General features: G+C 48.3%; 1 protein-coding gene across 10 annotated transcripts in view; it reads right to left on the reverse strand.

Moving 5' to 3' along the window:
• birc6 (baculoviral IAP repeat containing 6) overlaps positions 1-24,142 on the reverse strand; it is an 84,934-nt gene that overhangs the window by 43,181 nt on the left and 17,611 nt on the right. For 2 of the 10 annotated variants that reach the window (XM_066696541.1, XM_066696540.1), the window contains exons 18-60: positions 23,946-24,107; positions 23,685-23,816; positions 23,269-23,366; positions 22,868-23,015; positions 22,557-22,690; positions 21,985-22,119; positions 21,429-21,616; positions 20,712-21,026; positions 20,516-20,615; positions 20,213-20,427; positions 18,077-18,285; positions 17,450-17,796; positions 17,109-17,328; positions 16,841-16,974; positions 16,594-16,731; positions 16,188-16,315; positions 15,796-15,927; positions 15,435-15,650; positions 15,151-15,334; positions 14,776-14,937; positions 13,944-14,077; positions 13,151-13,304; positions 12,932-13,048; positions 12,373-12,527; positions 12,032-12,158; positions 11,753-11,863; positions 11,430-11,563; positions 11,176-11,303; positions 10,428-10,993; positions 10,121-10,296; positions 9,791-9,887; positions 9,209-9,403; positions 8,802-9,002; positions 8,133-8,412; positions 7,760-8,016; positions 7,467-7,575; positions 7,030-7,251; positions 6,151-6,934; positions 5,782-5,925; positions 3,748-3,877; positions 2,382-2,513; positions 2,023-2,187; positions 1,016-1,189 (exon numbers count right to left, since the gene is read on the reverse strand). In XM_066696541.1, coding sequence (XP_066552638.1) covers positions 1,016-1,189; positions 2,023-2,187; positions 2,382-2,513; positions 3,748-3,877; positions 5,782-5,925; positions 6,151-6,934; positions 7,030-7,251; positions 7,467-7,575; positions 7,760-8,016; positions 8,133-8,412; positions 8,802-9,002; positions 9,209-9,403; positions 9,791-9,887; positions 10,121-10,296; positions 10,428-10,993; positions 11,176-11,303; positions 11,430-11,563; positions 11,753-11,863; positions 12,032-12,158; positions 12,373-12,527; positions 12,932-13,048; positions 13,151-13,304; positions 13,944-14,077; positions 14,776-14,937; positions 15,151-15,334; positions 15,435-15,650; positions 15,796-15,927; positions 16,188-16,315; positions 16,594-16,731; positions 16,841-16,974; positions 17,109-17,328; positions 17,450-17,796; positions 18,077-18,285; positions 20,213-20,427; positions 20,516-20,615; positions 20,712-21,026; positions 21,429-21,616; positions 21,985-22,119; positions 22,557-22,690; positions 22,868-23,015; positions 23,269-23,366; positions 23,685-23,816; positions 23,946-24,107 — 8,189 coding nt within the window. Of the gene's footprint in view, positions 1-1,015; positions 1,190-2,022; positions 2,188-2,381; positions 2,514-3,747; positions 3,878-5,781; positions 5,926-6,150; positions 6,935-7,029; positions 7,252-7,466; positions 7,576-7,759; positions 8,017-8,132; positions 8,413-8,801; positions 9,003-9,208; positions 9,404-9,790; positions 9,888-10,120; positions 10,297-10,427; positions 10,994-11,175; positions 11,304-11,429; positions 11,564-11,752; positions 11,864-12,031; positions 12,159-12,372; positions 12,528-12,910; positions 13,049-13,150; positions 13,305-13,943; positions 14,078-14,775; positions 14,938-15,150; positions 15,335-15,434; positions 15,651-15,795; positions 15,928-16,187; positions 16,316-16,593; positions 16,732-16,840; positions 16,975-17,108; positions 17,329-17,449; positions 17,797-18,076; positions 18,286-20,212; positions 20,428-20,515; positions 20,616-20,711; positions 21,027-21,428; positions 21,617-21,972; positions 22,120-22,556; positions 22,691-22,867; positions 23,016-23,268; positions 23,367-23,684; positions 23,817-23,945; positions 24,108-24,142 lie in introns of all 10 variants that reach the window. The other 8 variants (XM_066696539.1, XM_066696538.1, XM_066696536.1 and 5 more) reach the window with 6 other exon arrangements.

A 24,142-nucleotide genomic window follows, 5' to 3' on the forward strand; every position in this document is an offset into this window, starting at 1 on the left:
GGCCCGTATCCAAACAAACCACCCAAGATCTGCTCTGTCGGGGGGTCCAGGAAGAGAAGGCTGCTGGAATGGCTCCACAGGATCTATGGATGACAACGCCAAACCTGCACCTAGACCGGAGCTCTGTACCAGCTGGAGCACTAGATAACCCCCTCTGCAATCCATTTTGAAATTAAATGACCCACGCAGACTACACAATAAAGTCACCTAAAAATATGATTTAAACACGTTGGTATGATTAATTTATACGCTTCAAAGTTATTGCGGCAGGTCTTAAATTTATAATAACCACTGTCATCCACTATAAGAGACGGAGAGGATTGTAATTTATTGATAACCACATCTGCTGCACCCTTTTATTTATTTCTGCGTGAAAATAAATTGAGGTTTTCCACTCTTGTGGAGGCGATGCTTTAAAAATTGATTTTGAGTTCACATACAGGCCGGACAAAAGCTTGTAACAATGAACAGGGAAGAGTGGGATTGTTACAGAATAACATTATGAAAAAAGGATATTGAATATGATTGCATTAGTAATCAGTAATTCGTAAGAAACCAATACACAGATCAGGAAAAAAACTAAACAATATTGTGAAAGAAAAGATGGTGAATCAAGGGAAGATGCTTTGAAATACTGTAATTCACCCCCAAAGTCATGGTAAAGCTGCATATACACATGTGATTGTTTCAATAATATTGTTATGAACCTTAACTGAATATTTGGGCTACAGAAGGTTGATTTGACCATATAAAAAACTAAAACAGTTATGCTCGACTGGGCTAACATTTATACCAGTGGCACTGGGCAGGTATCTGATAGCAGGGAGGACAGTATGACCAATATTTTTACGTTTAGATTCACTTCTATTGCATAATGTATAACCTGGGAATCTCAAGGCTAAAATTCGAGTCTGATTTTATACTTGGCCGTGAATTCTGCTGGAAAAAAATAACTCCAAAGCAATGGAGGAATTTATGGGCACCAGAAAAGGGGGAAAACATGGAGGCTTTTTACCTTTCTCTGTCCGAAGGCGCTTGAAGGAGTCCGTTTTCGACAGACTGGCGTCAGAGATGACTTTGGAGCCGAGCTTGACGGTCAGGTCTATCGATCGGTAACCCTGGGGGAGCTTTCGATCGTACAGCAGGGTTAAGAGCTGGGCGAGAGTCATCTCAGCGGGCAGGGGCTGGCCTGGGGAGTGACAGCGGGAGGTCATGTTCCCACACCGGGATCAATATCAACACACTAATACAGACAGACCTACAGATGGCCCACCCCTCCCTCTGCACTGGAAAGCTCGAGCATCTATAAACACCCACACCCCTCCAGCAAAACCATCAGCGTGCCCAGGAAGCCCACTGTGTTTAAGAAATAGTACTTATTGCCTCCAAAGTCAAGGGAGCACAATGTCATGAGCCTCACAATGTAAAACAAGAGCGATCTGTCACTAAAAAGGGAAAGAGGAGGACTTTAGAGAAGAAGAGATTAAGGGGTGAAAAACAAACAAAAAAGTAATTATATGCTTCTGCATCAAGGCTATGCGAGGGTAGCAATTTGGGAAATATCCACGCTGACCCGTCTGTATATTAAAATGTGTTTTTGCCAAACGCCAAAGACTGCCACCATTGTGATGCTTCTCCAGGCAACACTTAACCATCTGGCGTTAGGGCTGGTGACGGTGGCGGGAGCGCAGCTGGAGAGCAGCCCAGCGGACTCCGAGTATGGATTGTGACTATATAGGTTTATAAATAATAACTAAAACTGAGAGAGAAATTAAATGGAAAGGAAAATAGAGAATTTATTTCGGAATTCTCCCACTTCGTGGCAGATAATTAGCTCGATGTTCCTTTTGAGCATGAAAAGAAAAGACTGACTGTGACTCAGGAAAGAAGAGACTGAGGTGTTTCAAGGTGTGTCTAAAGAAAACAGCAGAAAACTAGACCGTCTCAAACCACTGGATTCACTGGAAGCCCTCATCTGTTGACTCGGGGGCATGCTGAAGGATGGGCGGACTGTGAGCACACCTGGAAGCAGCTTGTGGTAGAGATGAAAGACGGGCACGCTGATGGTTTTGCTGGAGGGGTCCACACCGGCCGAGGAGGTGGTCAGCTTGTCGCTCATCACTCTCCCTCTCCGGGACGGGGGGCGGGGCGGGGTGGACACTGCCCTCTTCGACTGGCACTTCAGACCTGGGGAAAACACCTCCTTTAAACTGAGCAGACGGGACGAGTACAGCGCCAGGAAGACACACAAGAGAGCCGGGGATTAAAAAGTCAACCTTATTAACTGGCAATAAAGCAGGAACTCTACCCCCATCTTCCCTACACTTTGCCTTTCTGATTTCAATCCCCTCTATAGTCTGCAATCTGCGGGAATGGCTTACCTGAGGCGACAACGACGCTGTAGTTGTCCTGAAAGCCGTTGTCAGCCTTCATCTTCTCTTTCTCCTCGTGATTCTTCTTCTCCTTGTCCTCCTTCTGCTCGTTGATCAGCTTTGCAGTTATGCTCGGGGTGTCTTCGGTCAGACGAAGGGAATCCCGGCGAGAGAATAAAACGGGTCACGTCAAAACCGGATCTGACAGAGTCAGTACACTATTTGGATTATTTTTATACGATCTGAGCTAAACTAGGTGCAGGAAGTAAGTCAAGAGATGCGAATGGAGAGCTAATTTAAACAAAAAGCAAATCATAACACCCAAGCCTGTTATCAGCAGAGTCAGATCTATTTGACCAGATAAATGGTGGTTTGGATTTCCAAATGCTCCACAGCTCTCTGTCAGGGACGTTGCCGGAATACAATACTGTATTATTAATACAAATAAAACCATAAAATATTATTCCCCCCCCCGTCCCCAAGGGAAACTGTTAACCACCACTCTGCCTTCCTCAAGGTCTCGAAAGGAGAGACATTCATCAAAGAAGCATCGACTGCTTCGAGATATCACTCCGCACACCAGTTGCTAAATCTATCACTTCCATGCACTCGCCACACAAACCATTTCCTCTGAGCTTATTGACCTTGACTGGTGGATAATGTCTAGAAAATATATTTTTCAGGCCGAGCCGTCATCACTCTCTTACTTTTATAATCACTGCTGTGTACAATGGCACCGTTTCAATTCCAATTTGGACACCCTCAAGGACTTAAATTATGGGACCTTTAACTCAGATGAGAGAGATTTTAAATTTATCGTCGAGCTGGTCTGAAAAACTTGTCCATTTGCTATTTTAGGCGAGGAAAATAAGAACTCTTTAGGAAGAGTGCCAAATGTAAAATTGGAGGCACTGTCTCCACCAGCCCCCCGACCAGAGTGAGATCTCTAACTCAGAAAAAGTCTTATTGCCACATTTAACGTTGTCATCAACGTCTCCACATTACAGCTTCACAAGGGCACCTCCCAGACAAGTACAAATTGGGTTTATTTATAGTCACAAGTTCTGCTTATTAGGAAAAGCTCTCCTAAATGCTGTTAAGTATTACAGACTGAAGTGATCTTCTACCCATTAATCAAATGCCTCTCAGCCACACCAGACAGTCCCCTCTATAATGCTAATGGGCGTTTTGATAAGGCATGCCGTCTTCACACGGCACTGTCAGCCCGTGTGCGCTGTCTATTTACATATTTACTTATGTCTATGCGTGTGATTGTTATCAAAGAGGTTTGCTCATCTGGGGGAATGCAGGGTGTTTCGACAACTCCCGATCTCTCAAACTCTCAAAATCCAATCTCTTCGCGGAGTCCACCTACCCGACACGCGGTCCAGGACCTCGGCCAAGGTGGTGGAGATGGGCAGGTGCAGGGTGCGGAACTTGTGCCCCGCTCCGTACATGGGGTGCTGAATGACATGGCTGGTGGCGTTGATCCTTCCCTTGTACAGCTAAATAGGATGACAGGAGAAAAGGAGCATCACTGCCCTGCGCATGGGGGTGATGCATCAGCGGGCTTGTCCGGGAGGGCCCCGGTGTGGCCCCAAACCAGGCCGAGACTCCTGCCTTCCTGCTGTTGCTTTTCACCCAATCTGACAGCAAGATCAATGTGATCACAACATGGCACTGAACAGCAGGCTCTGGCACAGCGGCAGTTTAAAATGACAAGATGGTGAAGAAGCAGGGGTTGTGAGGATACTGATAAATTCGCTCATATCCTGCAGTCCTACACAAAGACTACTCCTGGGAAACGGATATACAGTGTTGTGAGCTGGCCAATCAGGGCGATCTGATGACGCAGCATTTGGGAAAAGAATAACACCTCATGCAAACTGGTGGAAAATGGAAGCACAGAACTTGTTGTACAATCAAAGGTATTTACTTTCAATCTAAAGGATATACATTGTTTGCTGCTATTGTTTATTAATCAACATAAAAAACAATACAAGACTAGAACACAATTACAAACAGAACACATCCAAAGGGTACAATTCACCCCGGATAGGCATTTACACCTTCTCATTCTGCTTCGGTTTGGGGTTTATTAAACATGACAAGTTCTCATTCAGCATAAATGTTATATGTGCGCTTTATTCATTGTGACATTTATTGCTCTCTCTACCTTGGGGCAACAGCCATTTCTCCCGCAGCTATGATTCAAATGTTAAGAGTTCCCCAGACCAGCCATAAAAAACTAACCATTGCCGCACCAGATGTCTCCTCCTGATCAATGAGGATCCAATCTAACCGTTTAAAGAGAAATTGTTTCGATTTTTATTACGTCTTATTTAATTCTGAGTGGTGTCATCACTTGCCTTTATATTTAATTTCATATCAAGTTGATTATTACTTCCAATATCCAATAGTAAAAATGTGAGCCACCGGCAGAGAAACGCATTTTCTGCAAACAACAGAATTCATCCGCGTTGTGGAAAAAAAAAAAGGGGAAAAAATGTCACGGGCTGCAAAAATAAATCCATTTGCTCAGCAGAAAATGTGTTACAATGTCCTGAAATTAAGTTTGAAGACCATGCTAAAAACAATCATGCCCAATCCCAGCCTGCCTAGTGATTTTTTTAAGCCTGATGCTCATTCCCTCTGCAAAGCTGCCAATGGGATTGTAATTTCCACTGTACTTCAGCTCCTAATAATTCTATATTGAAGAAGACAGACTAATACAGATGAGACTGTTGTTGTTGTTGTTCAATCGTTCCATTAAGTGTATGTTTTGGGGCTTCATTACTGTTATCAACTCAATGGTATTCCCTGCTGGCAGAAAGAAATACTGGTTGGCCTCTTTTCATTAAAAGCATTTAATATGGGACCCTGCTGTGCTCAGTGCCAGAGAGGAAGAGAGTATTCAGACTGAAGAAAATGCAACATACAAGGGGTAAAACCTCATCATAGCTGAAGACTGAAGCCCGTGCGTGTACAGTACATGATTCGTGAAAATGTTAACCTCTCTGCTTGTTAAAGTGCAACCATAGCCAATATAATTAGATGTTTATAATGTATAAATAAACTAAGAGGACTCCAACTGCCTCCTTTCAGAAGAAAATATGATTAAGCGGTTACCATTTAGGTGAACTCAGAGCAAGTAAACGGAGAACTTGCACTCTTGAGACAACAAGAGAAGGGGTTTTCACTCAAACGTCAGGCTCTCTGTCAAGGTCAAGTCATTTCTCCTTCTTAAACTCCTTCCTTGAGATCCTGAAACACTTCTACTACGGAACACAGCCCCCTCTGGTGGCCATCAAAGGCATAATGTTGATTAATTTGATGGGGAAACTAAACAAAATCGGCAATAAATAACTGGAAAAACTCAAGTAAATTCTTCAACAGGCAGGATACGCACCGGGCAGGGGGACTGCAGGAAGACTGTGACCTTCTCATCCTCCAGCATCAGCTGCAGGAACAGCCTGCGGATGAACCCGGAGATGTTGCCCGAGGTGGGCACATTGCCTCGCTGGGGGGCCGACTGGAAGAGCTCACATAGTACCTGGGAGAAGCGATTCGGAGATTAATCTTTGCCCGCTTAGAAAAAGAATGCAATTCGGAACTCTTCACATCGCCTGGTCCATCACAGCGCACTTCCACAAACTTTGTCCTGAACTTCCACTTTGACTTCGGTTTTCTAACCATTAAACAAGTCTCCCACAAAAATATATTCTCCATTTACACAACCAAAACATTTTTCAGAACAAATGTAAACAAAAAAACTAACCTGAGCCATAAGCCTCTGATTGTTTGGATGGCAGGAGATGCACTGTAAAAAAAATGCCACAGTTGCATTCTCAATGGCTGTCCTTTGCTGAGTGGTCAGTCCGTTCCCACCCGTGGAGGAGGCCAGCGAGTACCGGGACCCCGAGGGGTGGGCGTTGGCCTGGTGGCCCCCTGCGCTGGCACTGGAGTGGCACAGCAGGAAGAGCAGGGCAGTCCACAGGGGGTTGACCTCCGGCCCCCCCAGCCAGTCCTTCATGGCGTGGCTGTTCCCCACGTCCGTCAGGAAGCGGAGCACCGGAGCCACGAGGTCGGCGGTCAGGAGCACCTTGCTGGCCGCGTGCTGCTGGGAGTGATGCCTCCGGTTCCTATCCGCGGGGACCTCCGCAGAAGGCACAGAGAAGTCCGAGTTGGATAGGAGGCCACAGCAGAAGCTGGCCAGGCTCCTCACCAGCAACGAAGGCAGGCCCGAGTCCAGCAGCTGCTTGATGGCCTCGGGCGACTGGGAGGCGGCCGCCAGCGTGGCCAGTTGCGACTCGGTGAGTGCGATGGGCGGCTGCGCGTTCTTGGAGTCGTCCGTCAGCCCGGCGCTCAGGTCCTGCTTCTTGCTGTCGTCCGTCATGGAGAGCCTGTGCTGGGTCTGCACGGGAGGGGGCGTGATGCCCATCCAGGCCATCAGCAGGGAGAAGTAGTTGGGGTGGATGTGGCACATGGAGCACAGTAGACTGTCCACGGCTTTCTTCAGCACAATGTTGCACGGGAGGGACATGGACCAATTATACAGCAACCTGCAGGAGAGTACAGAGGGTTCATATCAAGGTCAGGAAGCAAAAGCAGAACAACGCCTACAGACATCTTGGATACTTGGACACACAATCCTTACTCAAAAAGCTCCCTGTTGAGCAGCACCGGGAGGTCGTAGTCCACGGGCAGCTCATAGCTGTGCCAGAGGATGGCGGCGACACAGTGCAGGTGGGAAGGGGAAGGCATGAGCAGGCCGTATTCACGGGTGGAGCTGTTGGGGTTGATGTAGCCCAGGTGGCCACTTTTCTTTAGATGGGCCACTCGCGAGGAGTCGTGGACCCACTGCAGCAGAGCCTGAATCCTGCAGACAGACAACGGTGGAGAATTAGCCGGAGAGAGAAACACACTCGGGTCTGAGGGGAAGCACTGAAGTCAAATGAAAAGGACTGTATTCCACCATTTGAGTCACGTGCTCAGAATGTCAAACCAAACCCAGATTTGAACGAACTCCGGTATTTATTGGCTTTAATGAGATGCGTGGCTTTATTTTCCGATATAAAAACGGCGAGGCTTTACCGGTCTTTCGTGCCGGGGTCCTGCGTCGTCCCAAGCTGATAGAGGATGTCAATCGTGGAGTCCGAGGAAAGCCCGTTGAGTCTTCCGAAGAGCAGGGGGCTGTTTAAATCTGCAAAGTCGTTAAAACGTTAAAACAAAAAACAGCTCTGCATAATAAACGGGGATAAACCGTTTTAATTCAAAACATTCATGATCACATAAGGAAGTCACTGATCATCTGTTTTAAGGAAAGAGGATCAGCAAACCCTGCAGGCTTCTTCCTGGCCTGGGACACGCTATGGGGTGCGGCCTACCTGCGGGATCGGTGCCTGAGGCGGCGCAGTTCCTCAGGAGAATGTCAATGAGTTTCAGGCCGATGCGGGTGGACTGCAGGCCAATCTTCACCAGTACCGCCTCGATGTTGGGTGAGTGCATGCCGCAGTACGGGGACATGAGCAGCGCTGCGCAGGTCTGCAGCAGGTTGGCGGTAGGAGCCGCCGCGCTGGCCATCACCGACTCCAGGTCGCTGACGTGGGTCAGGCAGTGGTGGAGGAGCCTCAACCAGCCGATACTGAAAGAGCAGCATGAGATGGTCAGGAAACACATGTAGTGGGGGAAAGAACTCATTTAAATCCCATTGAAGACCCAAATCCACTCTCTCTATTGAAAAGAAAGAGGAGCCATTACCTGGTTTTGGAGACTTGATCCTCGGAAGGCAGGAAAGGGTTGTTCACGGTGGCGGAGGAGGTGTTCCCGAAGGCGGTGAGGCCCAGCAGCTTGATCTGCGACAGCCCGAGCGTGCTGGCATCCCGGGGGCGGTGCAGCCGCAGGCACACGGCCGACGCCACCTCCGCCTTCACCAGCTGGATCTTGATGTAGGTGAGGCCACTGGTGATGACGGGCGAGGACAGCGGCAGCATGTTGACCCCGTCGGCACTGATCTCCACCGACACTGAAGAGGGGCAGGCTGCGGGGCGAACAGTTACGTAAAGGTGAAATAAAGAAAGACCTAATGCTTTACTCTGTCGGCCAACCTATGAGGACGGATCACCCAACTCTGTATCTATGTCAACCTTCCCACTGGCTCGCAGGGCTATCAAACGCACCTCAGTGTTCAGTTTACTTAACGTTTCCATGATTTACTGCGGCCCTGGATAGGAATCGTGTCCTTTTTAATGATTGAACATATGAAGAACGCTGCATTAAACACTAACTTAACGTAAGACTACAACGCATGAGAAGGAGCTTTAAGAAATGCAGCATCCAAACGCATGAAGCACGAGGAACCCTCTACACATGGCAACGCAGGAAAGAGATGCTCAGAAGGAAGTGCAGGCAGTGGCAGGGAGCTCTTACTTGCAAGGGAAGCCAGGTGTGGCTGGATGTGGATCTCCTTGAGCAGAACGGCGGCGGGGAGGTGGATGGTGAGGTCACACCAGGCCTCCTCCGGCAGGAAGATGTAAGACCAGGCAGCCGAGCGCGCTCTGCGGTGAGGGGGTGTGGCCTGCAGCAGCACTTCGGCTGGCTGCGCTGTGGGGCTGCTGGAGGTGATGGTACCTGCAAGGGCCCAATAAAGAACAATGACAGCTGCACACCTGGACCTCAAATTCTGGTACTTTCGATTAATGAGGTCTCACACCATGCTAATACATGTTTCAAGTAATAGACATTTATAAGGAGAGATAACGAGATTGGGCCAAAAATGAATTCTGAGTTGAACCGTCCCACCACGACAAAACTAGCCGGAATCCCCTCCCTCGTACCTAGAGGCGCAAAGTTGTGAAGCCCCTCCGCGTTGTCCGGCTCCGAGGCCAACACTCGTGTCTTGAGACTGCCGTCCGCCGCCTTGCCCGGTCCCGAGTCCAGGAACTTCATGATGGTGGACACCATGCTCCTGGCCGTGTTGACGATGGCGCGTGTGCTGGTCACCATGTTGTTACAGATGAGCTGCACCCCCCCTGGAGAGAGACGGACAGCCGGTGAGATGTCAGCTACTGTAGGGATTTCTAATTAAAGAGCTTAGAACATACACTTAGAAAGGCCTTCCCAACGAAGGATATAACTTTGTCTTTTTCCTATAGCTGTCTTTTTTTTTCCCCTCAGTGGAAATCGTAACTAGTCTTAGCAAGACCACTCTTCCAAGAACTATTTTTGAAACTTAACATCTTGTTCCCCATTAAAGGAAGATCATCCAAACCTTTATTAATTCATTAATTTAATCCATCCAAGTTGAATTAATCTGAACCTGAACTACTACTATTTCCTATGTACGTTTGTAATGTATTCTTGTGACACTCAAAGCGGTCATGAAAGAGCTGTAGGGTAGTGAATGTCACGTGACGTACCCATGTCGTGGAACGCTTTCAGAGCCTCGCTGGTGTCCAAGACTCTCAGAATGAACCACAGCAGCGGCTCAGACAGCTGGCAGGTGGACAGAGACCCCTGAGTACATAAACACACATTTATCATGAACTGAACATACAAACTCTCTCAGAAATAAAGCATATAGATCAGTAGCAATTTTGTAGGTACTCTGTAACCAAAACACTAACAAACTTGTTTTTACTTTATGCAATGGAATAATCACATTCCTGGATTTCTGAAGAAAGAAACTGGCCTCACCAGTGGCTCAATGGCTATCATCTAGATTTAAACCCTTCCTGTGAAGTCCTCACCTGTCTCCCCATGTACCCACAGGCCATGTAGGTGAGGATCGGCTGCAGCATCACTTGAACAGAGGTGGCTTTCTTGCTCAGGGTGGTCAGGATTGTGAACAAGCCATCGCCCACCGAGATGGCATCCAGGCCTCCGTGGAAGTTCTCGTGCTTTGTGAGATGTAGGCCACTGGCTCCTGAAAGCAAACCATTCATGGGCATTTAATGGCAAAAAATTAAGTATTTTTTTCAAGTTACCTTTAAGTAAAGATTGGTTTTCTGCACCTATTAAAAATGGTCTCAGCTGTTCAAGATGACGCCCACCCACCTATGATCATCGCCATTGCACTGCTGTTGCACTGACCCAGTGCTGAAAGGATCTGGCTCATGATCTGCTGGTTGGCCAGCACCAGGTCTGCCACGCCCGCCGCCGGGCCCTGGTTAAGGGAGGCGCCGCCGTTGCCCTCCTTGCTGCCGCAGACCTTCTCCTCGTCCGAGACGCTGTCCGAGGCGCTGCTGCCCACGGCGGGCATCCTGCCGCTGAACTCGCGGTCGCTGGACAGGGGCAGCTGCACCAGGATGTTGACCAGCTTGAGCATGTCGAACATAAGCTGGTCCCGGGTCATCTCCCCGCACACGGCTTTGGCGTCCCCCGGGCGGATGATGTTGGCGAAGAGGCCCCCGAAGCAGGCGCGGGCGCCCACCGAGCTGTCCGAGCCGCTGCGGGAGACCACCTTGTCCGAGCAGGTGATGTAGTGGTGCACCAGGAAGGTAATGGACTCGATCACGGCGGAGATGGTGCTGACGGACACCACCTCGAAGTTCTGCTCCAGTGTGAACTCCAGAAGCTTCACCTGGGCGTCCAGTGGCCCCTGGCCTGCCTGGAAGGGCCCCCTGGAAGAAATAAAGTAAGTCAGTGTACAAATAACACCAATTCTAGATAACAGACCCTATGAAGATGTATACCAGATCAATTATATTCCACATATATAAGATGAATGAAAAAAGTGTCAGTATAGGACAAAGATTCGTTAGTCCGTTAACAGCCTCTTTTGTCAACTGTGTAAAATAAATACCTTTCTGTGGACAATATGTGCATGAGCTTCAGCAGAAATTCACTGAACATCTGGGGGCAGGTGGAGGACAGGTGCACCTGAAGCCTGGTTAGAAATTCTTGCATAGCTTGTGTAGCCGTGGGCCCAACCTGCAGGTGCACAGAAACACATGCTTGGATTAACTGACAATGACACACACGGACACACAAGAAGGCTGATCATTGGTGTCCATTTTCTAAGCCCCACTGCCACAGAAGAGTAACGCCAGGCTGTACCTGTGTGCTATGCTGGCTGGTGCCGTGAGGATTTGTCCCCGACAAGAATCTGACGAGAACGTGAATGAGATTGGAGTCTGACACCATCAGCTGAGCGGTGCTTTCATGGGCCCCCATTGCATTGCTTGGAGCAGCTGAAATAAATAAATGTCACTCAGTCATTTTTACTACAGTGAACAACTTGGAACTAAAGCCAATTAAACAATATGTCCATGGAACTCCAGTTTCTAAGAAAAAGGATTTAAAGATAATTAAACCTAAAAAGTTTAAAATATTTCAGAAATGAGTGTCATACAAACTGAACACCAGCACCAGCACCTCACCTGTGAACTGCATGTTGGTCATCAGTGTGAGGCTGTGAAGCACAAGGCACCAGGTCCGTAATGAGGTGTTTGGGTACCAGGCCAGGACCGTCAGAAAGCTGGTGATGGAGGCTGTGGTGTAAAGATAGGAGAGTTTATTTACACGAGGTGCTGTGAAGCTAGGCTCCATGGCGTACAGTTAGTAGACACCAATGACACATTTCCCTCATCTGTCCAACGCACTATACCCCGGCCCGTCACTACACTCGGGCCGTGAAGGACGAAGCCAAGGACTCTGACCTTGATTGAGTGGGATGGTGGGCACCCTGCTGGCATTGAACAGGAAAACGTCCGAGCCGCTGTCCTCACTGCCCGGGGAGCCGGAGTTCAGGCTCAGGGTCAGCCAGAGCTGCAGCAGAGACTCCAGCTAGCGAACACAAACAAACCACCTCAGAGACGCGTGATGCCACGTTGACACACAAGTCAACATCAAACACTGACACTTCTCTACAGCTCTGCAAGCCAGACACGTCTAATAACAGCCTTTGATCCTGCTTTTCAACACCCATGAGATTGTTAATCCGCCTCCCAGTTACCCACACGAGCACTTGCTGTTTGGACGATGGATGGGGTGTCTATACCTGCACATGGTGCACCTGCAGCATGGAGAAGAGCTTGTTGAAACAGGCACTCAGCATGGGGATGGAGGACGACTGCACTATGAGCTGGCCACCCTGGTTCGAAACGTGGAGACCCCTCAGTAAAGAGTCGTCCGTTCCGTTTGAGGCCTGGGAGACTGGGGGGGGGGGGGGGGGAAGAGACATGCAGACTGATTAACTTGGGAAGCACATGAGCTATGCAACACCTTCTTCCAAATTCTGTTACTGATCTTTTCTGGAAATCAAATACCCATCCATGCGTTATTGCAGGAAAAAAAAAAAAAAAAAAATTGGATCTTTGGTGTTCGAGATATATGCGTGCACACAATTCTCTTTTCATGCATCGTAGCTTGCCACTGAAATCTCCAGCGAAGCCAGGGGAGCAAAAAGCTAAACCTCGGACTCTGCAGCCCAAAGTCTTCTAGATTTAACAAGGACAATAACTATATTTGATCGAAATGCAGTTCTAATAACCGAACTTCAGAAACTAAACCAAAAAAGCCATTAAAAATGTTATTACCTTGCATGTCTTTCTGCATACCTGTCGGGGATGTGGCGGTCAGGGCCTGCAGGATGGAGTCGGCCTCCAGCGTGGCCATCATCTTCAGCATCAGCTCTGCCTGCTGCTCCAGGCCCACCTCCAGACGGGCGTCCAGCGCTAGTGGGGACGACAACACAAGAACATTGTGCATCTTCTCCCCAGCTCTCGCAACACAACGCAATACAAATGCTCAAGTCAGAAAGATAATGGCGGCCTTACCTTGAGACACGGAGACAGACAGGCTCTGGGACCCGGGTTTCTCGGTGGCCGCAGGCGGTTTGGACACCGGGATGCCCACGCCGCCGATGTACGGGTTGTAACTGTACGTGCCGTAGTCAGCCCCCCAGTAGTCATACCAGGTGCTGCTTATAGGCTTTTTTCCAAATAAAATTAAAAGTTAGTTACATATGTATCATTTCACTTCACAACATGTCAAACCTTAAACACTGCCAGTGTCCGACTTATGCAAAGAGGCTTTCAATTTTTTTTTAAATCCCATTTTCATAGATCGGTATAATAGGCAGATAGCCAAGGCCCAAGGAGGACAGCTCCAGATGTTCCAGCTGTAGACCATCTGTGCAGTAGTACGTGCTTTTCAGCTTATCAAATTTAAAGAATACTAACTTTTTATTTTTTAAATAGAGTAAGGATCTACAAAAAACAAGACAAACTCTGGGACTAACCTCAACACATAACAATTTCTCCTTTGTGTGTAGATATTGCACTGGTGACTGACATTTTGTTACAAAAATAAACAGAAGTTTTTCTATCAACAGTGTCATTTTGATTACACCCACAACAACATGGTGCCAAACAGAACCCACTTTGTGTAAAAACAACATGTACAGAACCAACAAATTTTGTCAATCAACTGATAAGAGCTTTGGAAGGAAAATGTGGAATTGAAAAGTTTCTAAAATGAATACAGTAATCAGTTAGACAGTAGAACTGCACTTCATGCAAAGAAGGAAAAAGAAAAGAAAAAAAACAATATAAGTCATGCAAACCATACCTTAAAGACTTTGGCCGCGAGGGGATCTTTTTCCAAATCAATATCTAAAGGATCAATATCAACATCCATGAGGTCTTGTAGCAAGTCAAAGTCTATGTCTTTATCTTTTTCCAAAGATGACAGAGGTGGAGCACCTTCGGATAACGAAAACAGCTTTAATATTGCCAAGCAAGCACACTACTGCAGAAGAATCAGAGAAGCCGTTTAGGGTTTACTAGGCAATTTTAAGACTGCACATTTTTTTTTTTTTTCCTAAGATGAGTGGAAGAGGGGGTCCAACAATCATCTGCTCACCACTTCTGTATGCTTATTTCTAACAAATTTCTCACATTTCCACTGAAACACAACAAAAACTTATTTGTAAGGATACATTCAAGTCCCTTACAAAGCACTCTTTACAAAGTTAGGAGAAACCAGTACATTACATTATTGGGATATTAATCTTTAAACTGAATTGAGGGTAATTTCATGAAAACATGGAATGATCAGTTTATGAATCAGTTTATTTTGTGCAACAATGTAAAAAAGTCACGGACCCCCCCTCCCTTATTCCACACACAGACTAAGCAATTATCTCTTCACTTTGGACATTAATTCAAATCTACGCTCTTTTATATAATCCTAAAAAATTCCTGTAGTTTTTAGCAGTCTCATTTTGTAGGAAACACAGAATTTGGAAATATTTCTGTCAAACAAATTACATTTTAAACAATACTGCATTGCCTGAATAAATGCTAAAACATCAAATCAACATAAAGTCACCGATGCAGTGCAGACCCTTTGGACGACCCCAGTGACGCCCTGCGCGGTAAGGACACGCTTCCTGCTATACCTGCGATGATGTCCGGGGTCAGGGCCTCGTCGATGGTTTCCACCAGCGGGATGGGCGTCGGCTGCTGGAGGGAGTCATCCGAGTCACCGGCAGACGCCCCCGCCTCCTCCCCCACCGCCCCCTCCTCCATCACCTCCACCGACACTGGGGACAGCAGCTCCCCTGGGGGGCACAAACAGGGTCAAGGCGACAGAAGAAGATGGCAAAAAAACGCAGACAGTTCTGCCCCCGCACCGAAAAGTGAGAGCACGGACACCCCTTGTTTTTACAGTGCTTGACCAATCTCACAGAACCTCACAACAGAGGTCAAGAAACACAGGATTGCCAAAAAACATACCGAAAACAAGTCAAGAGGAGGGGCTGAGCTTCGTGTACCTGCCAGGATGTCCTGCACCATGCAGGTGAGTGAGTACTGGGCCCAGGCCCCACCCCAGGAGATGTCCCCCCGGTTGAAGTCCGTCCCCACTAGCAGGAGTAGAAGCCTCTCCAGCTGCTGCTCACTGACCACCTCACACAGGTGGATGGTGGGCCTGGTGGCATTCGCGATCCTGGCGAGGACCTGTCCAGAAAAACAAAACAGGGGGTTATCCACAAGGGTCCATAACTGGAACAGGTTCCCCCCGGGGCGTGAAAGAGTGTGCGTCTGAAGTGGCGCTGACCTTGCAGACGAACAGCAGCAGGTCGGCATGGCAGGTAAAGTCCATGGACAGCAGGAACAGGGCCAGTTTCTGCACCACCGAGATGCAGCGCTCGTGCGCCAGCGTGAAGGGCAGGGGCTCCACCTCGGGGGCCTCCTTCACAGATGACGCCTCCGTGTCCAGCGTGGAGCGGGGCCATTCTGCCGTGCGCCGCAGACGGATCAGGTCCTTGAAGTGCTGCGGGAGGCAGGAGCAGGGAGATGTGTCAGGTGACCCGGCACTCAGCTATGTCCGTGGTCAATAAAGGGGAAGGGAAGCGTGATGCCCAGAGCGGAGCATCTCAGGAGGCCTCCAACGTTCACAGGTGCCCAAGGATGATCACCTTTGACGTGGCTTGCTTCAGCTTCGCCTGCTCCACCAGCAGTTTGTAGGACGACCCTTTGTTGCTCTGGATTTTCTCCTTCTCGATTTGCTCCACCAAAGCTTTCTGTTTTGCTTTCAATAAATTTAACTGCTGCAAGGAAAAGGACACTATAAGAGCTCTGCACAGGACCCCGGTCATGCCTCCAACATGTCAGAGCATGGAGACATTCTTCCCAAGAAACCTCGGCACTCGCCACTTTTTTTTATGGTTTGTTTTTTAAATTTCCGACTGAAAAAACAATCTCATAAAGAAACGTGGCAAGGTATTCTACAATGAAACAATCAAAACAAAACAACTTGTATTATTTACACTTTAAATTCAGGTGAAGGAGCACATTATGCGCACATTACCTGTTTATGATGGACCAGCTGCTTCCGGATTTTCCTTGAATATAACCGATCTAAGCTGCTGTTGCCTTTGGTTGATCTGCTTAGGCTCTGAGATTGAAGGCTGTTATTAATAAAGCTCCACTGATTTCCTTCATGGTGGAAAGAGAAGAGAAAGGATTGAAGACATGGCAGTACATCGTTTGCAGTGTCTGAAGAGAACAGCTGTAAACTTCACAGCAGAACACAGACCCTACAGAATAGAGCAGCTTCAAGATCCACTTTCACTTTCTCTAAGAGGCTTCACTGTAGAATACTTAAAGAAAACTTTCTTCCACTCCTCCATCTATATATAAATATCTACACATCCCGAGCTTGAACAAGGCCACAGATTAAACAGGACATAAGGTCACACAAAGGTAGGGTGTACCTGTGATCGCTCTGTCTCTGTCTTTTCCGTTCAGGTGCTTCTTGGCAGCGGCCGCTTCGTCCTCCACACTGGCCACATAGTCCAGCAGTCTGGAAACCAGCATCACCACCCAGCTGATCATGGGGATGTCCAGGACACCTGCGACACAGGGAAAACCCACCATGATGCACATCTGCTCAGCTATCAGAAGTAATAACTCATACATGCGAGAGGAACCCATCAGTAACGCAGATCTGAGATGCCATACCTTCAGTCCGCCGTTGAGCAACCGTGTGTTGTTGAAGGGGGGACAGTAAGCTATCCAAAAGGTTGAGTAAACCTTCGAGGACTCCACTATTGCTGAGGGATCTTTGGCCAATGCAGGACAACAGCATGAAAACTCTAAAAAAAAAAACCAACAAAAAAAAAAACATAAAAATAACTAGAAACGATGACCATTTGGCCAATTTGCCTCAACAGCTGCCTGTCTGTGAATTTAGTGTGCCAGGTGTTGAACCGGACTGAGGGTCACGTACCTGTCCTGAGGAAAGATGAGGAGCTGCTCCGAGTTGTAGAGCTCCTGTAGGACATTGGAGAGGAACTGGCCCCACCAGCGCTCCCCCCCGCACAGCTGCACCAGCAGCAGCCCAGCATGCAGGCGGATCTTCGGCGTGCCGCTGATGCACAGGTGCTTGAAGAGCTCCTCACAGGCCTGGGCGTGGAATGTGCTCTGCAGGACTGAGGGCACGGAGTGGCCTGGAGGAAGAGAGGGAGTCAGAGGCCACGTTGCCCACCACAAACACACACAACGCTCCAGGTCAAAAAAGAAAAACAAGCCGTGCCAAGACGCCAGAGGACCGAGAGCTGGGCCACTCACCGTTGGACGAGTGCAACAGGCTAAGCAAGGTGTCCAGCAGGTAGCGGATGATGGTGCGCAGCTGCTCGGTGGACGAGTTCTGGATGAGCTCCTTGGGGTCGTAGGCCTCGGGAAGCACCTTCCTGCTGGCGCCCAGGGACACGCGCAGCCTCTGCACGGCGTGGTGAGCCAGGTTGAGCTGGAGCTGCAGCTGGATGCAGTCCTGGTAGGCCGAGAAGACCCTGGTGTCCTCCTCCACCGCCTTGTCCGGTTTCCGCAGGAAGTACTGCGCGTTGTTGGCACTGTTGAGAGGTGGCAGGTCGATGTTCTGCAGTAGCGTCTCCAGCCGGTGACACGCCAGGTTGTACCTAGAGGGAGTGAGTCAGAAATCAGAGGATTGGCCCGATTCACATCTCGTTCTCCTCATTGTCGCCCAAAGACTATAACCGTGGGAAAACAAAGAGGTTGTAATGCACCGAAAGGTAAAAAGACAATTTTTAAAGGGAATCCAGCGAGAGCAGTTCACGGATATCAGAAGCAATTCAGATTCTTTCAGGTGGTTTCACAGACCTCAAAGTGATACTGGTCTATATATTGGTTAAAGTGCTAGAAACACGAAGTAAAAAAAACATCTCGGGTCCCGCTCACCTGCATTGTATGTCTTCCTGAAGTGCCACCATCATGGCGAGGTGCTGGTCAACATCTGGCTGGCTGGCCGGGTCACTCTCCCCTCTCAGTGGGTCGTGCATTAGCTTGAGCTCGCTCTCCCACGGCAGGATGAACGTGTGCCCGTAGTAAAATCCCAGGGGGATCTTGGCTCGTGCGTTGGTACTGCCATAGCGGCCAATCACGGTGATCTGAGGTAACACAAGAACAGACTGCTGTCACAAGAACAGACTGCTGTCTTAATGCTTAGAGATGCTCCACCAGCTTTGTTTAGTTGTTTTTGTCTGGAGTGCTTCATCTCAAGTCACTTTAAGTAGGAGGTATTAATTATCAAAGGGAATCTGTGACATTTGTGAGAGGCAACTCCTGCTCCATTTTCCTGCCGGATGATGAAATCATCGTGCAACAGACAGGAAGAGTGAGTTCAGTTTCTTTACCGCCTGAAACCCTGGCCTTAAGAGTTAACGTACTAAACACAAAAACACTTTCCTATATTTCTTGAATCATTTCAAATACAGTGAGAGAAAAAAGTATTTGATCCCCTGCTGATTTTGAACGTTTACCCACTGACAAAGAAATGATCAGAAAAACACATTTCAAAAAAGTTATAAATTGATTTGCATGTTAATGAGGGAAATAAGTATTTGATCCCCTATCAATCAACAAGATTTCTGGCTCCCAGGTGTCTTTTATACAGGTAACGAGCTGAGATTAGGAGCACTCTCTTAAAGGGAAGCACTCTCTTAAAGGGAGTGCTCCTAATCTCAGCTCGTTACCTGTATAAAAGACACCTGTCCACAGAAGCAATCAATCAATCAGATTCCAAACTCTCCACCATGGCCAAGACCAAAGAGCTGTCCAAGGATGTCAGGGACAAGATTGTAGACCTACACAAGGCTGGAATGGGCTACAAGACCATCGCCAAGCAGCTTGGTGAGAAGGTGACAACAGTTGCTGCGATTATTCGCAAATGGAAGAAACACAAAATCACTGTCAGTCTCCCTCGGTCTGGGGCTCCATGCAAGATCTCACCTCATGGAGTTTCAATGATCATGAGAACGGTGAGGAATCAGCCCAGAACTACACGAGAGGATCTTGTTAATGATCTCAAGGCAGCTGGGACCATAGTCACCAAGAAAACAATTGGTAACACACTACGCCGTGAAGGACTGAAATCCTGCAGTGCCCGCAAGGTCCCCCTGCTCAAGAAAGCACATGTACAGGCCCGTCTGAAGTTTGCCAATGAACATCTGAATGATTCAGAGGAGAACTGGGTGAAAGTGTTGTGGTCAGATGAGACCAAAATCAAGCTCTTTGGCATCAACTCAACTCGCCGCGTTTGGAGGAGGAGGAATGACCCCAAGAACACCATCCCCACCGTCAAACATGGAGGTGGAAACATTATGCTTTGGGGGTGTTTTTCTGCTAAGGGGACAGGACAACTGCACCGCATCAAAAGGGACAATGGACGGGGCCATGTACCTTCAAATCTTGGGTGAGAACCTCCTTCCCTCAGCCAGGGCATTGAAAATGGGTCGTGGATGGGTATTCCAGCATGACAATGACCCAAAACACACAGCCAAGGCAACAAAGGAGTGGCTCAAGAAGAAGCACATTAAGGTCCTGGAGTGGCCTAGCCAGTCTCCAGACCTTAATCCCACAGAAAATCTGTGGAGGGAGCTGAAGGTTCGAGTTGCCAAACGTCAGCCTCGAAACCTTAATGATTTGGAGAGGATCTGCAAAGAGGAGTGGGACAAAATCCCTCCTGAGATGTGTGCAAACCTGGTGGCCAACTACAAGAAACGTCTGACCTCTGTGATTGCCAACAAGGGTTTTGCCACCAAGTACTAAGTCGAAGGGGTCAAATACTTATTTCCCTCATTAACATGCAAATTAATTTATAACTTTTTTGAAATGCGTTTTTCTGGATTTTTTTGCTGTTATTCTGTCTCACTCTGTTAAAATACACCTACCATTAAAATTATAGACTGATAATTTCTTTGTCAGTGGGCAAACGTACAAAATCAGCAGGGGATCAAATACTTTTTTCCCTCACTGTACATCAGAGAATAGTTCAAAGACATTGTATACTGTTTGTATCTGGACACACACACATACCTTCATGAACCTACAGACCGGAGGTGGCAACAGATCGTGCAAAATGAGCGAATGCGTGCTGATGTCTGTGGCCACCACGAGACGCCTCCCGTCCACCTCCTCTCCCAGAGTCCAGATGTCAATGGACAGTGAGGCCAGGTCTCCACAGGTGGGGATCAATACGTCTGTGAGTAGGACCGGTCTGCCAAAATCCAGAGTCACAAACCGCCGGGCTCCTGGAGGAAGCGAGGGAGAATAAATCAACAGGGCCTGGGGGGGGGGGCGCTGGACCGTTGACTGTAAAGGCCTCCGCTGGCTGCTTACCAGAGTGCATTCTCTCAATGATGATGGACTGGTGAGGTGGAGGCTGGAGAAAGTGAGACGCGTGGGAGATCGCTAGAGCCAGACCATTCCCGATAGGATTCTGTGGAACAGCAAAGGAGGATATTAGTACTTTTAAGTTTTCCCCCCCCCCCCCCAACAGAGGCCTGTCCACATCCAAGCCCAGCAACAAACTGACCGGCTTGGCCTTGTGTGCATTCTTGTTGTGTGCAGCAAGGTTGACGGGCGGGGGGTCGATGACGGAGCCGGGGAAGAGCTGGGCCAGCTCCACACTGATGGCGGCCGACACCGACTCATTGGGGGGTGTGAGGGGCGGTGTCATGAACAGTGGCGTGGTCTTCGGCGTGGGGGGGATGACGTCTGAGGGGTGGATGAAGAAGCCGGGGGCAGCGGAGGAGTTGGAAGGCACCGAGTTGTGGATCGGGCCCACTGCGGACGTCACCGCCGCGGCCGCCGAGGTGGTCTGGTGCAGCTTGGCTTCCAGCTTGGCCTTCTGTCGAAGACGAGAGTGATTACAGGCCCTACAGAGCTGAGCCGCTCCACTAGACAGGTTCTCCATCAGTAGGAGATCTAAAACAGTGTACGTGAGTGGAGCACGCATACATTAAATGAAGGTTAATGGCCGATGGAGAGCTATGGGGTCACAGTCATGAAAAAGAAACAGGATAATGGATGATATCTTAAGGATATATTTAGATTTTCAACCAAGTCCTTGACTGAGATCACAGTTTCTTCCATCATCTCAGAATGCCCTTGAACCCAGTGCTAAGTACAACAACACACAAAACAGGAGATCTGGAGAGTGATGTGCTGAATGAAGATTTTAGCAACACACAGACACACGGTCTACACCCTTTGCTCGTGCTATGTCAGTGAGTTCGAGAGCGCGTCTGACCTGCTGCTGCAATTTGAGGAGCTGCTGCTGTTTCTCCTGCAGGACCTGGAGCTGCTGCTCAGCCGAGACCATGGCGTGGGAGAGCGACTGCAGGGCCACCTGTGCCGCCGAGCTCAGCGCCGTCGAGGCCTCACCAACCGTGCCGGCTGACAGACCCCCCACGGCCGGGGTCACCCCGAACGTACTCACTGCATGACAAGACAACACCGCTCAGACCTCAACAACACACCTCTGAGTCCTACAGTAATAGATTCCAGAATAACATCTGATTATCTGGGGCAGGGAACGGTACTTGAGGGGACAGTGCTAGACACTATACCAGACATGCAGACAAATAAAAACGGGCTTTTATATTTAGACTGTGATTGGTCTGCAAAGAACTGAGACCAGATAAAATTCTCAACATCTCTGTTTCTCCAATATCCCATATAAAACACTGATTTACATTCTTAAAACCACAGAAATGAGAGAGAGTAGGACAGTTCTTTCATCAGCGAAATACAACAAAAAAACAAAAATGTAAAGTAGAAAAAAGGGTATATACCGGTAAACATACTTGCATCATCCCTTTCCACCCTAGTACCGTCACTAGTGGAAACGCAAGTAAAGTGGAGAGGCTCGACCTCGAGGAGGCCTGTTAGGGCCGTGAAGCTCCCCTCCGCCGCTGCACAGCTGCTTAACTTACCATTCCCTGTGAAGCACAGACAGTTAAAACACACGCAAACACTGTGGAACTGGGACACACACTTATTTGGCTGCTACATTTGTTCTTCTTCGGAGGTCACAGACACAAACTGGTGTTATAATAAAGGTGTGACATCACAGAAACCACAGAGGGCAGTACTCACTTATTACATTGATAAAAACTGACATTTAAAAAGGCCACGTTCAAATAGTCAGACCCCCTCCCACCCTCATTCCTGCTTGCAATGCCACATTAAATGAATTGCCAGTGAGAGGAATACAAGTTTTTCTGGATCTGTCTAAAGCTCACTGCACAATGTCCAGTAGATGCAGAGAAGAGCCGGGCTGGTGAAGTCAGAGGGAATTCTGGTATTGGAGGGAACGGTGGGCATGAAAGGGACACACATTTGAATGCTTTCAATCGATCGGGATGACTGTACGGACCTGAGAGCACATCGGACAGGTCGATCTCATCGGACTGCACACCGATGCTGCTGTTAAATGCATTCTTGCAGGAAGAGCCGCTGACTTCCAGATCAAACAGGACCGGGTCGAAGGGAGAACTGTACAGCCCATATCTGGGGACACAAGAGCAGTGCAAAGTGAAAACCAAACAGTTCTGAAGCGGGAACGGAACCTCTACACTCTCTCTCCCTCTTTAGCATCTCTTCACGGTAAGAATACGAGCAACAGTATGCATCTGTACAATTCCCCGCCATCTTTAATAAGGATCCGGGTCGTCCACACACGCTCACCTGGTCTGCAGTAAAGCCTCCAGCGGTGTGAGTCTGTCCTGCAGCTGTCGGGACACGGCCGTTAGGAGGGCGGCGCACGTGGTGCTGCACCCGGCCAGGTCCTCGTCCTTCACGTAGTTCAGCAGCACAAAATACCAGAACACCGACCCTGGGGGGATTAAAAACACACATCATCAGACACCGCTCCAGAACACCACACACTGTCTAACCTCTCAGGTGTTTATTACTGAATGCTGAAATTATACCTAAGCAAAAGAAAGGTCCAACTTTACAGCCCCCAGGTGTTGAGAACTAGCAACACAAAACTAATATTTTTTGTTGTGTAGCTTCTCAGTGGCCTTTGTGAAGAATTGCTGAATGCTCCGTGTGATTGTCACCTCTGTCGATAATCAGGTACCTACCACCAGTTGCTGCTGCAGGCAAGTAAGGCATGTTATCCAGCAAAGCTTTTAGCAGAGTTGACCCAAATCCTTGCTGACTTGGGTCACCTTTTCCATTGCTGTGGGGGAAAAAAATATTATTTTAACATCAATGCAGCAGCTGTATATACAAAAATAAATGATTTGAGTCTATTGGACGTCAGCAGCAAGAAAAAGCAAGAGATTCCAAGAACATCCTCATTTGTTGCGTTTTTTTTTCTTCCAACAACCTGGGTGATATGCACTCCATCCACTAACAATCAATACTTCTCATGCTATTCTGTGTGGGTGTATTCGATAAAATATTAAATTAGACCGGGTTCTGTTCTAGTTAGAGATCTGGAAGGAAGACAGTTCAAGTTGAATCAGTTACAGAAAGTGTGAAAACAGGAGCTTACCTGATACAAAGTGCAAGAAAGCGGGCACACTTGTGAGCTATACTCCGACCGGCCTCAAAGAAGCACACCCGCACAATGTCAGTGAGTCTTTTCCTCGTTTTTGTCAGCAAACCTTCTTTTCCTTGACTCATACTAAAGGGACGAAGAAAGGACAATAGAAAAACAGAGAGAAAGATAAAAAATTAACGTACGTACACTAGCTTGTGGAACAACCCCAACTCCTAATGAAACGAGTTGTCCGTGAACACAGAAAGCCCCCACCTGCATGGTCCATTGGAGTAAACTCCCGCCAGCCAGCAGAGTATGTCGAGCACCAGGCTCTGGGAGTGCTCCGAGACCGGGCCGTCCTCCGCCTTCTTGCACAGACCGTTCAACAGCTTCTCGTGGAAGTCGGGGAACTGCAGCATCGCACACCTTTGAACCCTGGGACAGAAGACACTGTGTGATCATCCACAGCC

The sequence above is a fragment of the Amia ocellicauda genome, chromosome 23 (assembly GCF_036373705.1).
Source record: "Amia ocellicauda isolate fAmiCal2 chromosome 23, fAmiCal2.hap1, whole genome shotgun sequence".
Taxonomy (NCBI): domain Eukaryota; kingdom Metazoa; phylum Chordata; class Actinopteri; order Amiiformes; family Amiidae; genus Amia; species Amia ocellicauda.